This window comes from Alosa alosa, chromosome 19 (genome assembly GCF_017589495.1).
Source record: "Alosa alosa isolate M-15738 ecotype Scorff River chromosome 19, AALO_Geno_1.1, whole genome shotgun sequence".
NCBI lineage: Eukaryota > Metazoa > Chordata > Actinopteri > Clupeiformes > Clupeidae > Alosa > Alosa alosa.
This window is the reverse complement of record NC_063207.1, coordinates 1,306,288-1,322,837: the sequence shown is the minus strand read 5'-3', so window position 1 is coordinate 1,322,837 and position 16,550 is coordinate 1,306,288. Positions and strand designations below refer to the sequence as shown.

General features: G+C 45.3%; 1 protein-coding gene across 1 annotated transcript in view; it reads left to right on the top strand.

The window, feature by feature from the left end:
* Positions 1 to 6,734: 6,734 nt before the first annotated feature.
* esyt2a (extended synaptotagmin-like protein 2a) overlaps positions 6,735 to 16,550 on the top strand; it is a 79,491-nt gene continuing 69,675 nt past the window's right edge. Inside the window, 1 exon segment of the mRNA XM_048227334.1 lies at positions 6,735 to 7,593. Within this exon segment, the coding sequence (XP_048083291.1) occupies positions 7,243 to 7,593 (351 nt within the window). The 5' untranslated portion in view covers positions 6,735 to 7,242.

Genomic DNA, 16,550 nt, shown 5'->3' with positions numbered 1-16,550 from the left:
AACCAGGACTACCTCTACATCTATCAGCACATTCAAGTTTACACTTCTATAATTTATCCCCTGTTGTATAAATGTAGCCACTCCACCTCCTGTAGTGTCCCTGTCTTTGCGCACTGCTGTATATCCATATATAATGAAATCCAGTGTTGGTTTTAACCATGTCTCTTGTATGCAGATAATATTGGGTTTGTCTTCTAATTCCTCAATAAAATGCTTTAGTTCCTGACCATTAGCTATTAAGCTTCTAGCATTCCACTGAAGAATAGACAGAGTCATGCTGCTTGTGATTCCTCTTGTCCAACCCCTGCTAGTAGTAAATCATTGATGCTGTCTATAGTTAGCTCCCCCACACCAATGTACTTCTTTGCTGCTTTTATAATGATTTTGATCCTCTCAGTCTTGCTCGCTGTTTGAGCAGAGCAATTGATAACTTCTGCTATGAAGGCTATAAACTTTACATTGTCCACTGCCATATATTTGGACTTGACCTCTTTCCCAATCTGTCTTATTTCCTGAGAGTGCCAGTGCTGACTTGGTCCAGGTATTTCTGGACCAGCTCCTGCTGTTAACACTGCTTCCTTTTTCCCATTAACTTGTTTAATTGCTTCAGCATATGTCACCTTTTCCTCTACTTTAACTCTCTGTACCTCTGCTTTCTTGGCGTTTGTCGCCCTCACACCCTTTATATAATGCAGCACTGTGTTCTCCTCCACAATTACAGCATTTAGCCTTAACACCTTGCTTACATTTACCATACTCATGATCCTCCCCTCCACACTTGCCACACCTTGCTTTCCCTCTACATACTGCTGCTATGTGCCCATACTTTTGACATGTAAAGCACCTGAGTGGTGGGGGGATGTACTCACGTACTTGGTAGCTCATGTAACCTACCCTTACTCTTGTTGGTAATGTTTCCTCTCTCAGACATTATAGACAAACTCTCCTTTTTAATCCCGTTTTTGTTATACGTCAACCTCTTCACTCTTCCTACCTTAGCTCCGTCACATTTCTCAAATCTCTCATTCCAACTCCGTTCCCCTATCCTTCATCAGTAGCCAACTCCGCTCCCTCCTCATCAGTAGCCAACTCCGTTGGGACCCTGTGATCACTCCTCATCAGTAAACTCTCCCCTGTGATCATTCATCAGTAGCCAACTCCGTTGGGACCCCTGTGATCACTCCTCATCAGTAGCCAACTCCGTTGGGACCCCTGTGATCACTCCTCATCAGTAGCCAACTCAGTTGGGACCCCTGTGATCACTCCTCATCAGTAGCCAACTAGCACTATTCTTTTCTTCTCCCATACAGCACACTTGACTTCTTAATCAAAATGTCTCTTTGTCTATTATCAACACATGTAATGATTAAACTTCCATCTCTCAATGGCTTAACTGACACAGTTCCTACAGCGTCATAACGCTTTTGATAGCTTCAATGGGTTCAAAGAACATGGCGAATCAAACTGAAGTTTTACCTTGATCTCTTCCTGTTGTCTTACGTTTACTCTAGTATCTTCCTCACCCAACTTCAGAGATTTAGCACTTAAACTACCACCACTATTAGTTCTGCTTCTCTTTTTTTCATTCCTACAGATAACTTTCTCCCATCCACGGTCTGTTTCTCACTCTCACTCTCACTCTCACTCTCACTCTCACTCTCACCTGCTACGTCACTTCCTCCCATTGCCGTAAGTCGGCGCATCAACCCAGAACGCACCTCAGTCGCTAAAAGGTTGTCGTACCCTCGACCTGACACAATGAAACAAAAGGGAACATATATATCGGCTTGGCCAAACCAAAGGACACAAACAGGGGATACACTAAATACATAGACTTAAATCATAACACAGAGCAAAGTAACTAAAGCCAAATTCCCCCCGCGGGCACATGGCAGACGTGGTACGGTCTAATAGGTCGGCACCCAGACTTAAGTCCTCTCAGCCCTCAGCCCTCAGCCACACCTTTGCCCAACCAGGAAGGGAACGCCCCCAACGCTCAGCCCAGGTAACTCAAGACAAAAGAAACACATGATTAGTAACCAACAACTTGTATAACCTTACAGTGTTAAAATGTGTGCACCCATATAAAACAATGTAAGGCTAAAGTACAAAAACTAATAAATAAAGTAATAAATGAAACAAAATGTTGAGTGAGTTATTTGAATAGAATAGCACATGTCACTGCAAACAATAAAATGTGCAGCAAATTCATGATGTACCAAAAGAAACTAATAATGTGCATTTGTAAAGTGAGGGCTTGTGTTACCATGTGTGGCTGTGGCCATCACAATGTGTTAAGAAGAACGTTTTCTGTTGTATATGTTTTGTTAGGCAACATGTATTAACACATTCATTTGTGACATAAGAAACGGGAAGTTCCCCATTACCTGTGAAAAATGCCCATCTGCATTCATGTAATGACAACAGTCAGTAGCCCACTATAACTCCTTCTCGTACTGTTTGGTCTCTTTATTGTCTTACAGATTAAGTAAAATCGTACAGTTTGCCCTCTAAGCTCAACGTGTAATCATTTTGTTGTGCAGTAAAATGTCTCATACAGCATCAAACAACTAAGCATTTTTAGCTGACTGGTCACCTGACAAAGTTTTACGCTGTAGCCCAAGTCAATGACCGATAACGTGAGGAGTACGACCACATAGGCTACAAATAATTTCGGTAGAGTTTGCAATTGCAAATCTATGTGTTAAGACGAACGTTTTCTGTTGTATAGGTTTTGTTAGGCAACATAAATTAACACATTTTGGTCTCTTTATTGTCTTAATTGTATATTGATTTACTAATTGCAGCACAAGTCAAATTTCATTCAACATGTGCGTGTCATTTTTTTTTATAATTAAGTGTTCCACGTGCACTAAAAGAGCCCCCCCTGAGCACCTGCCCCCCAAAATGTCTGTGCACGCCACTGTCGGAGAGAATGAGGATGTGGCCATTCTTACATCCTCGGAGAGTATGAGGATGTGGCCATTCTGGCTGCAAAATTTGTAGCAGCCTGCCGTAACTTGAGGGACAGCCAGTGAGGCCACAGCCATAAACAATGGTGTATGTTATTATTATTAGAATTGATTTACTTTTATGTCTCACTTGATTTCCAAACCTGTTACCCCCTGGTTTGTACTTTGCCCTCCTGTGTGTGTGTAATTGAGCTTTGGCAATAAGGAAACGTTCAAGCCAGTAATGCGTTTTGAATTGAACTGAATTGAATTGAGAGACCATCGTCCTCTAGAGAGCAAGACCATCGTCCTCTAGAGAGCAAGACCATCATCGTCCTCTAGAGAGCAAGACCATCGTCCTCTAGAGAGCAAGACCATCATCGTCCTCTAGAGAGCAAGACCATCGTCCTCTAGAGAGCAAGACCATCATCGTCCTCTAGAGAGCAAGACCATCGTCCTCTAGAGAGCAAGACCATCATCGTCCTCTAGAGAGCAAGACCCTCGTCCTCTAGAGAGCAAGACCACTCTAGAGAGAGCGAAAAGGAGGGAGAGAGTGAGTGAATGAGAGACCACCATCCTCTAGAAAGAGAGAGAAAGCGAGACCACTGTCATCTAGAGAGAGAGGGAGAGAGACCACTGTCATCTAGAGAGAGAGAGAGAGAGAGACCACTGTCATCTAGAGAGAGAGGGAGAGAGACCACTGTCATCTAGAGAGAGAGAGAGAGAGACCACTGTCATCTAGAGAGAGAGGGAGAGAGAGCACTGTCATCTAGAGAGAGAGGGAGAGAGGGAGACCACCATCCTGTAGAGAGAGGGAGAGAGAGCACCATCCTAGACGGAGAGAGAGAGGGAGAGAGAGAGAGGGAGACCACCATCCTGTAGAGAGAGGGAGAGAGAGCACCATCCTAGACGGAGAGAGAGAGAGCACAAACAACCAATTCACAACAGGTGCGTTAATTCAAGTGAATAACTTCCTGTGATAATGATTAAGACTAAGTAAGATCATAAGACTTACATAAGACTACGATAATGGTTTATCATCTATCACAACAGCCTACTACGATAATGGTTATTTAGAATCTTCTATCAGACTCAGATAATGGTTATTTAGAATCTTCTATCAGACTCAGATAATGGTTTTCATATTCTTCTGCGCTGGTAGTAATAGCAGCAGCTCAACCAAACCATTAACTTGTTTGAGACTGACAATATTTCGGACTAACATTATTAAATCAAATACAGACTATGTTTACATGTGCAAAGCTGATTTCAAATGTTGTAACCTGCACCCTAGGCTATGCAGATTGTGCTGTTTAGTCTGTCTAAACCAACAGGCTAATGGTGTGGGAACAGTGTTCACATTAGCCTTACACGCTGCCCTGTAGGAATACTCCAGATGAGGCTATTTATATATGTTGTAACATTCAGCCACACTTGAGTTCAGACACGCTTTTATGGCCGTTTCAGGAGCAGGGCCACAGACACAAAACATAGCACACACTAGGGAAGTCAAGAATACACGTAGATCACACACACACGTTAGGGAAGTCAAGAATACACGTAGATCACACACACACGTTAGGGAAGTCCAGAATACACGAAGATCACACACACGTTGGGGAAGCCAAGAATACACGTAGATCACACACACACGTTAGGGAAGTCAAGAATACACGTAGATCACACACACACGCTAGGGAAGTCAAGAATACACGTAGATCACACACACAGGTTAGGGAAGTCAAGAATACACATACTGTAGATCACACACACACACACATCGCGCGCGCGGTGGGACGCAGCCACACCAACACAAAAGGTCACACACACAAGGTAGAACTACAAAGGGGAATCACACTAAAACAGGTACATAAACAGTAAATACAAACACAAACACACACATAACAACCCAAACACACACAATAACAACCCAACAGGCACAAACACACACATAACAACCCAAACACACAATAACAACCCAAGCACACACAATAACAACCCAAACACACACAATAACAACCCAACAGGCACAAACACACACATAACAACCCAAACACACACAATAACAACCCAACAGGCACAAACACACACATAACAACCCAAACACACACAATAACAACCCAAACACACACAATAACAACCCAACAGGCACAAACACACACAATAACAACCCCAAAGTTCTCCCAGAATCCTCAGCGTGCAACATAGTGGGAGCGGTATTACATAGTCTCTTACACCTACAGTATGCTACAATATATATAAAATACAGTTATTTATTACACCTATGCTACAATATATATATATATATATATAAATATATATAAAATACAGTTATTTATTACACCTATGCTACAATTATTTATATATATATAGTAATACAGTTATTTATTAAGACAGCAGCAGCATCATGTCAATCATCATTGCTTTCGTTTCTGAACGCCATATGCTGCCAGTTTAGGAGCAGTTCACCTATTGTGTTATGCATTAGCCTTCGGGTTACTATAATGATGTCTGCCTATTTGCTTCACTTTTTGCCCATCTTAATGGTCCAAACTTCACGTATTCTCCATCAAATGTGTGTGTACTGTCTACTGACGGCCCACTGGCTTACTGTTTTACTGCTACACTGTTTACATGCTGTACATGCTACATGCTATATTAGCACATATGCATAACCCCTCCCTCCCTGCCACAGCCTGGATTGTACACGTGCTTAATACTTTATACTTTATACTTAATACTTAATACTTTATACTTAATACTTTATACTTAATACTTAATACTTAATACTTGACACTTGACCAATGGCTGTAACCCTATTATTTCAACCTATTCTTGCACTGATATAGTTTTTATATTACTTTGTCTACATTATTCTCTTATATGTCCATATTTATTGTATGCTGGTCTGTAGACTTTGTTCTTGCACTGTTGCACTTACTTATTTGCAACATCATGACACTCACTCTCATAGAGCACCTTACCACGCACACAGAATCACAGGCTCAGTTCCTGCCCTGTCACTGCAAGCGCCTCATGCTTAATCATCCTTAAGCACACTATGTGGATATTTGATTTAGTTTTATTTAGTACATTTACTATTTTAGTATTTTTATCTCCTACTGTCTTTATTGTTCAGTGGTGTTTTTTTATAGCCTAGAAATCTAGACGCACCCTAGCGGCAGCAAATGTAATTGGTAGGTTTTTTTTATATTTATATACCTACTTATATTACTTTTTCTGCTGTAAGTGCATGTTGTGTGTGATGTCTGTATGCTACTGAGACCTTATATGTCCCCTTAGGGATCAATAAAGTATATATCTATCTATCTATCTATCTATCTATCTATCTATCTCTATAAATCTATAAATTTACCTCACAGGATCAAAATAGTATATATAGCCTACTTATACTATCTATCTATCTATCTCGTTGTAGCTATCTATCTATCTATAGACTCGTTATAGCCTAGGCTACATGTCTATATTTTTCACATGCAAAAATGCAACATAAGTTGCCTTATTCCCTCGTGAGGTGACGTGAGCTATGGTGTTTTCACTGGGAAAATATGTTCCCATGTGCAAGTAACCTACTGTGGAGAGTTCGCTTTGGCCACGAGATGGCGCAGCGAGACCAAAACACCGTCAGGGCGCGTTACAGGCCCGCTGTGGTGACGTGCCCCAGAACGAGAGCTGAGAAAGGGGTTGAGCCAGAGAATGACGGGCTCTGGTTGAGCCTGTCGGGAGTGTGCGCGTGGGGCGGCGACAGCCTGCGTGCCTCTGGCAGGATGTGGGCAGAGGGCGGGACCACTGGCAGCTCGCTCTCCGCAGAGTTTCAGGTTCGCACGCGAGATTCTGCCTATGTGGCAGGCGGAGAGGATTGACGTTAGCTCGAGCAGGCCGAAAGTAGCGAGGGCGGGGGATCAACACCGCAAACCAAAAGTTAACTGGGAGAGGTGAATGATTAACAACGACGAGAGTGTCCATTCGAACCAGCCTTATCTTACTGCCGTCTGATCCAATCACTCTCTTTACCTGACGCGCGACTCTCACGCGTCCCCGGACACACTCGAGTCTTCCACCGACCGGTCGCTCCTCACGGGGTCGCTCCAGAGCGAAGGCATGCGCCGCAGCCACTCCCACACGTACTGACCTTGTTTTGAAACTTTTGGGCTGAGTGTGTGTGTGTGTGTGTGTGTGTGTGTGTGTGTGAGAGAGAGAGAGAGTCTGTGTTTTCGTAAGAGGGAGAGAGTCTGTGTTTTCGTGAAAGGGAGAAGAGACTAGTGAGGAAATGACCACGGAAGGGCAGGCGACGAGGCCAGACGGTCCCGTGTCGGCGCCACCGAGCCCCGCCAGTCCTCTCGCGCCTGTAGAGCCGGACGACGAGCCGCAGTCGTCGATCACGGACGCAACGCAGGCAGGGATTAAGTTCGCCAAAACGTTTGCGCTCATCTTCCCTATCTACGTCGTGGGCTATCTCGAGCTCAGTTTCAGCTGGGTCCTGATCGGGCTTGCGCTGCTTTTCTGGTGGCGACGGACGCATGGACACCGGAATACACACATCAACCGGGCGCTGGCGTTTTTTGAGCACAAGGAAAAAGTCGTGCGGCAGAGTTTACCATCATCCGAGCTGCCACCGTGGGTAAGTGTGCCAGGAGAAAAACGGCGCATGCGCGCGCTCGCTGTCACTGTTGTGATGTGGTGGTGATGTCCAGCTATGGAAATGATTGTGTGTGTGTTATTGAGAGAGATAGAGATAGAAATGTGTTTGCATGTGAGTGTTTGTGAAGGCTGAGCAGATCAGAGGTCAGGGAGGTGAGTCAGGTTAGACTCCAGAGATCCAGAGTTAACACACACACTTACACACACACACACACTCCAGAGATCCAGTCTTGTGCACGTGGCCTAAAGTACCACAAATGAGGGCGATGCTTTTACAGGAGTAGCCAGAGTTTTTGAAAACATTGTACCATGATTGTACCACTACCAGATGTCCATGTAAGCATCGAAAGAGCAACCAATTTTTTTAGTTTGTGTGTGTGTCTGTGTCTGTGTGGGTGGGGGTGTGTTTGTGTGTGTATTAAGGCTGTATGATTTTTCTGTCGGATATTGATATTAAGTTGGGTCATTGGTGAGCATGCCTAGTATATAAGTATATATTTACGCCAGAGTGTAAGGGGTGCCACGCTGGCGTAAGTTAAGGGGTAAATGCCACTCTAGCGTAAGTATACTTATATATATATATATACAGATACACATACATCCTTTCAATTTCTCATTGGTGGGCATGCCTAGTATCAGCACTTGTCATTGGTGGGCATGCCTAGTATCAGTAATGGACTGGGATCCAAAAACGGCCCTGGCATTTGCAACACCCCCACCACCACCACACGGCCCTATATGACCCCCCCCCACCACCACCACCACCACCACATTTTCTATATGACCCCCACCACCACCACACGGCCCTATATGACCCCCACCACCACCACCACCACCACAAGGCCCTATATGACCCCCCCCACCACCACCACACGGCCCCTATATGACCCCCCCCCACCACCACCATAAGGCCCTAAATGTCACTCTGGCAGTGAGTAATGATGCGCATTACTTATGTCCCTTGTATTCTGGGGCACCAATCACATCGGTGTACCGATTACTTTGGTACATCGGTGTACATTACCCACAGTTCAAAGCGTTGTGACGTTTACCGTGGAGACCATAGGGAATTACCCACAGTGTTGTGACGGTTACCGCGGAGACCATAGGGAATTCCAGAAATGACAAAGGTAAACAACAGCACGACACACGTGCATGGTGCAAGTGTCAGCAACATCTTAGTTATTAATGTACATGTGACCCCATGAAGTGCTGCTGTCCCAATCCCATGTGTACCCATCTGAGCCCATGTGGCCACACTCACTCACTCAGCACCTGAGATCCGTTAAGTCTGGGAGTCTTTAGTCCTTAGTCCTCAGGGCTTTGAGTCTTTAGTCTTTAGTCCTCAGGGCTCACTTTAGTCCTTAGTCCTCAGGGCCCATTTTGGGATTGGCCTGTAGTGTTATCCAATTGTGTCGAAGTCCGGGATCAGTCAGTAAGCATTGGTCGTATAGTTGCGTGCTAATTGCGTGTAGTGAGATTTTCAAATGCATGCTTGGTGCCGCCCTTCGAATTGGGCCATTACATTATTCATGTCTAGATCCTTAATCTTTTGGATTTGGGTCTGGAATCTCCAGGCTAATGGACAGTGGTCGCCATTAGAGCATTAGAACCATGGACGGTGGTTGCCTGATCGCCAAATTAATCACTACTACTACACAACAGAAACGCCTTGCAGTGAAATGACCAGCTTGCCTACACCAACAGATAGAAATAGACACACACACACACACACACACACACACACACCATGCCTACAGTATGCAGTATCACCCCACAATTCCTAATATTAAATTAACCACTTCTGTGTGTCACTTTTACACTTGCTAAACATCTGGCTGCTAATATAAAACCATAGATGTGTGTGTGTGTGTGTTTGCCTAGTGTATAAGAAACACAGAACCCCTGATAGGTGAGCTTCACTGGGTCCGAGTGTGTGTCTGATGGACTGGTTCTCTAGAACAGGAGATAGTAGCTGAGCTATAACTGGGGATATGAGTTAGCGTGCTAGCAGGCCTTTAGCCAGTGCTAGCTGAGCTATAACTGGGTATATGAGTTAGCGTGCTAGCAGGCCTTTAGCCAGTGCTAGCTGAGCTATAACTGGGGATATGAGTTAGCGTGCTAGCAGGCCTGTAGCTAGGGCTAGCTGAGCTATAACCAAAGATTGTTAAGGCGGAGCAAGATATTTCATTAGGAGCCACTTCCGGGAACCCGGATCGCACGAGGGGGGGGTCAAAATCTCCCTTTATGCAGAGCAGAGGCAGCGACTGCTCCATTGAAGTCTATGGCCATAGCTCAGAATTTCACCACAGATGCTAAGGTCTTGGTTCTATATAGTTAGTAATGTGAATTTCGGGCACGTTTTCATGATCCTCAAACTCTTCTGAACAGTTCAGGTACATTTTTAGCATTTTTGAGCATTCCAGTCTGGAGAAAATCGACCTTATATCAGATGTGCGCCGGTTATTTATGCCGCTGCTGTTGGCCGGTTGCAACGTACGCTCATCAATACGTCATTGACACGCCTCTTTATGCAGACAGGATTCGATCCCGATTTGGCCCCATAGACATGAACTACGACGAAGTATCTTGCTCCGCCTTAATAATCTTTGCTATATCTTTGGGATATGAGTTAGCGTGCTAGCAGGCCTTTAGCCAGTGCTAGCTGAGCTATAACTGAGGATATGAGTTAGCGTGCTAGCAGGCCTTTAGTAGAGACTTTCTAATGAGGAGACACATCACTCAAAAAATCCTCCATAGAAATGCATGGGCTTAGTTTGTAACGCCAATATGGCAGTTGTCTACGCATATCACACCCCTTCCCCAGCAAAACGTCAACATGTGAATACATTGAGCCAATCTTGTGCTGTGTTGTGAATACATTAAGCCAATAATGTGGTGTGTTGTGAAGACATCGTGCCAATCATGTGTTGTGATCTCGCCGCTGGAGCAAGATTGGTGTCGTGAAGCCGCCGAGTAGAGGGACTTGCCTAAAAGGACTTTGCCTTTAGCCAGTGCTAGCTGAGCTATAACTGGGGATATGAGTTAGCGTGCTAGCAGGCCTTTAGCCAGTGCTAGCTGAGCTATTGTTGGTGATGGGTGTTCTTGCTTTTTAGTAGTTAGATTGCTAGCTCATACTGCTGTTTTAAGAGTAAAGGGGTATGTGTATGTGGAATATGAGAGATGTGTGTGTGTGTGTGTGTGTGCGTGTGTTTGTCAGATAAAGGTGTAATGTGTGTGTGTGAAACATAAGAACAGGACTGGAGGCTAGTGGGTCAGAGTGGAACTCTCTGGTCAGCACTGCAGGATTCATTCCCTTTCAGACATCAAGCTGAAGTCCAGATGATGTGGAAATGTACTAGGGGTGTGAAGAGGTCTTCCACAAGCACACAAGGGTTTCAGACATCAGGCCGGAGTCCAGATTATGTGGAGGTCTTCCACAAGCACACTATTTTTAGGCTTGTTGAAAAAAAGAAAACGTGTTCCAATTCATTGCATTTTTATGCTGTAGCCTACAAATTATATTTGTGTTAGAAATATCAGTATGGGCAAGTAAACAAATGTAAACAGGTGACTCGTACTCGGTCTGAAATAAATATCACTAGTTAAAACATTTCAACATATAGCACACCTGGACTGTTTCATTCTGTGACTTTAGGTCTATTAAAGGCTATTTTTCCAGCAGTATATTTCGTCATTGAAGATTTCTTAAAAATTGTGTTGAAATATTGTCTCAAATCTAAGCCTCTCGTCTCGTGGGCTGAGTGTATCGCCGCTCTGATAAATTTCTCAATAAACGACATCATTGGAAAAAAGCCATTTTACATTCAACTTTTAACTAGTTAGGCCTGTATGATCACCACGGCAACATATTGGCAATTTTACAGACCTAAGGCTGCGCAATAGAACATGTTGAAGCTATTTTGAAATATGCTGGACACCTAAAGGAGAATAAACATCGGGATTCAGGAAAAATATAAAAACATGACTTAATGTTTTTAATGTGACTTAATGTTCGTTTTATTCAATTTTTTAAATCGTATTGGATAGTCACAGCAATTTATTTATTGGCAATGGTTGGGTATGCGACGCGATCACTCACATCACACTCTCACACACACACACTCTCACAGATACACACTCTCACAGATACACACTCTCACACATACAGTACACACACTCACTCACATCACACTCTCACACATACACACACTCACATCACACTCTCACACATACACACTCTCACGCATACACACACACTCTCACACACACACTCTCACACATACACACTCTCACACATACACACTCTCACACATACTGTACACATAGTGTGCTCTCTATGGCAGAACGATTAAAGGCCAGTGTGCTCTCTATGGCTCTCTATGGCAGAGTGATTAAAGGCCAGTGTGCTCTCTATGGCAGAGCGATTAAAGGCCAGTGTGCTCTCTATAGCAGAGCGATTAAAGGCCAGTGTGCTCTCTATAGCAGAGCGATTAAAGGCCAGTGTGCTCTCTATAGCAGAGTGATTAAAGGCCAGTGTGCTCTCTATGGCTCTCTATGGCAGAGTGATTAAAGGCCAGTGTGCTCTCTATGGCAGAGCGATTAAAGGCCAGTGTGCTCTCTATAGCAGAGCGATTAAAGGCCAGTGTGCTCTCTATAGCAGAGCGATTAAAGGCCAGTGTGCTCTCTATGGCAGAGCGATTAAAGGCCAGTGTGCTCTCTATAGCAGAGCGATTAAAGGCCGCCAGCAGCGTCTCTCTTAGGTCGTTCCTCTTTAGCAGTCTCAGGAAGTACACACGCTGATGGGGGAGGAGAGGTGGGGGCAGGAGAGGTGGGGACAGGAGAACAACAGGTGGAGCAGCTTGTTGATGAGGATGTCGGGATGATGGAGTTGAATGCTGAGCTGTAGTCCACAAAGAGCATCCTCATGTACGTAGGTGTTAGGGTGTTCCAGGTGGTTCAGGTGTTATGGCGTTCCCCGGACCTGGTTCAGTATGCCAACGTGGGGGTGGAAAGAGGCTGGGAGGCTGGATTTATACATCCCCAGTTTCTGTGACCTGTTTGACCTGTGTATGCATATCTGTGTGTGTGTGTGTGTGGGGGGCTGGGAGGCTGGATTTATGTACCATAGCACCAGTTTCTGTGTGTGTGTGTGTGTGTGTGTATGCATATCTGTGTGTGTGTGTGTGTGTGGGGGCTGGGAGGCTGGATTTATGCAAGCATAGCACCAGTTTCTGTGTGTGTGTGTGTGTGCATATCTCTGTGTGTGTGTGTGTGTGTGGGGGGGGGGGGGGCTGGGAGGCTGGATTTATGCACCATAGCACCAGTTTCTGTGTGTGTGTGCGCGCATGCTGTGTGTGTGCATATCTGTGTGTGTGTGTGTGTGTGTGTGTGTGTGTGTGTGTGGGAGAAAGAGGCTGGGAGGCTGGATTTATGCACCATAGTGTGTGTTTCTGTGTGTGTGTGTGTGTGTGGGTGGGGGGGGAGGCTGGGAGGCTGGATTTATGTAGGAGGCTGGATATGTACCAGTTTCTGTGTGTGTGTGTGTGTGTGCATATCTCTCTGTGTGTGTGTGGGGGGGGGGGGGCTGGGAGGCTGGATTTATGTAGCGTAGCACCAGTTTCTGTGTGTGTGTGTGTGTGTGTGTGGGGGGGGGCTACTGGGAGGCTGGATTATGTAGCCGTAGCACCAGTTTCTGTGTGTGTGTGTGTGTGTGTGTGGGGGCTGGGAGGCTGGATTTGGATTTATGTAGCACCAGTTTCTGTGTGTGTGTGTGTGTGTGTGTGCATCTCTGTGTGTGTGTGTGTGTGTGTGTGTGTGGGGCTGGGAGGCTGGATTTATGTACCATAGCACCAGTTTCTGTGTGTGTGTGTGTGTGTGCATATCTCTCTGTGTGTGTGTGTGTGTGTGGGGGCTGGGAGGCTGGATTTATGCAGCGTAGCACCAGTTTCTGTGTGTGTGTCTTGGCGCATGTGTGTGTGCATATCTGTGTGTGTGTGTGTGTGTGTGTGTGTGTGTGTGGGAGAAAGAGGCTGGGAGGCTGGATTTATGCACCATAGCACCAGTTTCTGTGTGTGTGTGTGTGTGTGTGTGTGTGTGGGGGGCTGGATTTATGTAGCAGCGTAGCACCAGTTTCTGTGTGTGTGTGTGTGTGTGTGGGGGCTGGGAGGCTGGATTTATGTAAGCACCACCAGTTTCTGTGTGTGTGTGTGTGTGCATATCTCTGTGTGTGTGTGTGTGTGGGGGGGGGGGGGGGGGGGGGGCTGGATTTTATGTAGCGTAGCACCAGTTTCTGTGTGTGTGTGTGTGTGTGTGTGTGTGTGTGTGTGTGTGTGTGTGCATATCTCTGTGTGTGTGTGTGTGTGTGTGTGTGTGGGGTTGGGAGGCTGGATTTATGTAGCGTAGCACCCAGTTTCTGTGTGTGTGTGTGTGTGTGTGTGTGGGGGGGATGGTGAAGACTCTGCTAGCTGGTCAGTACTCTGGTGAAGACTCTGCTAGCTGGTCAGTACTCTGGTGAAGACTCCTGCTAGCTGGTCAGTACTCTGGTGAAGACTCTGCTAGCTGGTCAGTTCTCTGTGAAGACTCCTGCTAGCTGGTCAGTACTCTGGTGAAGACTCTCCTAGCTGGTCAGTACTCTGGTGAAGACTCCTGCTAGCTGGTCAGTACTCTGGTGAAGACTCTGCTAGCTGGTCAGTACTCTGGTGAAGACTCCTGCTAGCTGGTCAGTACTCTGCTAGCTGGTCAGTACTCCTGCTAGCTGGTCAGTACTCTGCTAGCTGGTCAGTACTCCTGCTAGCTGGTCAGTACTTGCCTTCTGTGGGTTGACGGTCTTCAGTGACCATCTCACTTCCTGTTCCTGCAGAGTGAGAGTGAGACGTGATGGCTGGTGGAGAGATAGTAGGTCTGTCTGCAGGTCTGTCTGTCTGCAGGTCTGTCTGTCTGCCTGCAGGTCTGTCTGTCTGTCTGCAGGTCTGTCTGTCTGTCTGCAGGTCTGTCTGTCTGCCTGCAGGTCCGTCTGTCTGTCTGCAGGTCTGTCTGCCTGTCTGCAGGTCTGCCTGTCTGTCTGCAGGTCTATCTGTCTGCAGGTCTGTCTGTCTGTCTGCAGGTCTGTCTGTCTGTCTGCCTGTCTGCAGGTCTGTCTGCCTGTCTGCCTGTCTGTCTGCAGGTCTGTCTGTCTGCCTGCCTGTCTGTCTGTCTGCCTGTCTGTCTGCCTGTCTGCCTGTCTGTCTGTCTGCCTGTCTGCAGGTCTGTCTGTCTGCAGGTCTGTCTGCCTGTCTGTCTGTCTGTCTGCAGGTCTGTCTGCCTGTCTGTCTGTCTGCAGGTCTGTCTGCAGGTCTGCCTGTCTGTCTGCATGTCTGTCTGTCTGTCTGTCTGTCTGTCTGCAGATCTTGAAAGTGGTTCAGCTTCTCAGCCAGTGAGGCATCAGTGTTGGTGGTGCTGTTGACAGTGCGGCCTTTGGAGTTGGCTAGTTGTTGTATTCCTTGCCACACTCTGCACGGATCATTGTCTGTCAGCTCTGATAATAATCCATAACTCGCAATCAGAAGTGTTCGGGACACAATAGATCGTCTCACACAAACATATGCACTCACACACACACACACACTAACAGTGCAGCTAAAAATATGTATGTGTTATACTAGGGCAATTCCACGGAAAATGGACTTTTTGTCACATCCATAAGACAGCCATGGGGTCAGACCTGGTTTTGTCGGTTAAAGTTTTTTTTTTTTTGCACAATCTTGTAGACTAGGGGTATCTCTTTAAGATTTAGGAGGCTGCCCAGTAAAATGCCTTGGCATTTGTATGATGTGAATGATAACATTCATTGTTTGTGCATTTTTTCTCATGTACATTCTTCAGCCAAAATAGCAAATGCTCAAATTTCATGTAATATCATTCACATCATACCATACCATCACATTTTATTGGCGTTATGGATGTTACAAAAAACATAATTTTCCATGGAATTGCCCACTACCATATAAGGCATGTAAGTACACAGACTCCCCAAAGTGGCACCCCCAGTTTGGCTGACTAGTCAGACTAGTTGGGAGTGGGTAGCCTGGGAGATCACACACACACACACACAGTTGCTAGTAAAGTGTTGTGAAAGGGCAGAGGTCTATTTGTTGGGCTTGTGTGCTTTAACGGACAGTGCAGAGAGTGACAGGAGGCAAGTGGGAGAGATCAGGAAGTGACCCGGGTTGGATCTGGTTTACCCTGGGAGCAGCCCAAACAATCGGAAACCAGGTGCCCGTTACCCTGGGAACACCCAAACGAATACGGAAACCAGGTGCCCGTTACCCTGGGAACACCCAAACGAACCTTTAGCAAATTTGGGATTTGCTCTGCAGGTCCATGTGTGGCCCGGGAGGCCCATTATGGAATGTTTTTTTTGTGAAAATTAAAATAAATAAATGAAATATGAAATCAATAAATGAAATATGAAATAAATCATTAAAAGTTGAAATAAATAAATAAAAGATTAAATAAATAAATAAAAAGTTAAATAAATAAAATAAATAAAATGTGCAATAAATAAATAAATAAATAAAAAGATAAATGTAAAAACGCCATATATACATTGACATTTACCATTCCATATGCACCATCATGCAATGTGCCATGAAAATAAATAAATCATCAGTCACCCATCAAAGAAGGGACCTAACCACTGATTGCTGCCTGAAATAACCGCAAGTAGTGATCAGCTCTGAGTCGGAACTGTACTGGCTTGCTACCTGTGAACCACACTGGACTAAGGACATAGCTCAGACTTGTATCACTAACTCAAGAAACATACAACAACAAGGATTTCATTCTAAATTCATACTTTTGGGAAGATATCAGGTGTGGCGTTCTGTCATTTGATGGGTCTGTTTGCTGTGTCTGAGGGGTTGATAAGACATGCTATGTGCATCTAGAGCTAGCGCT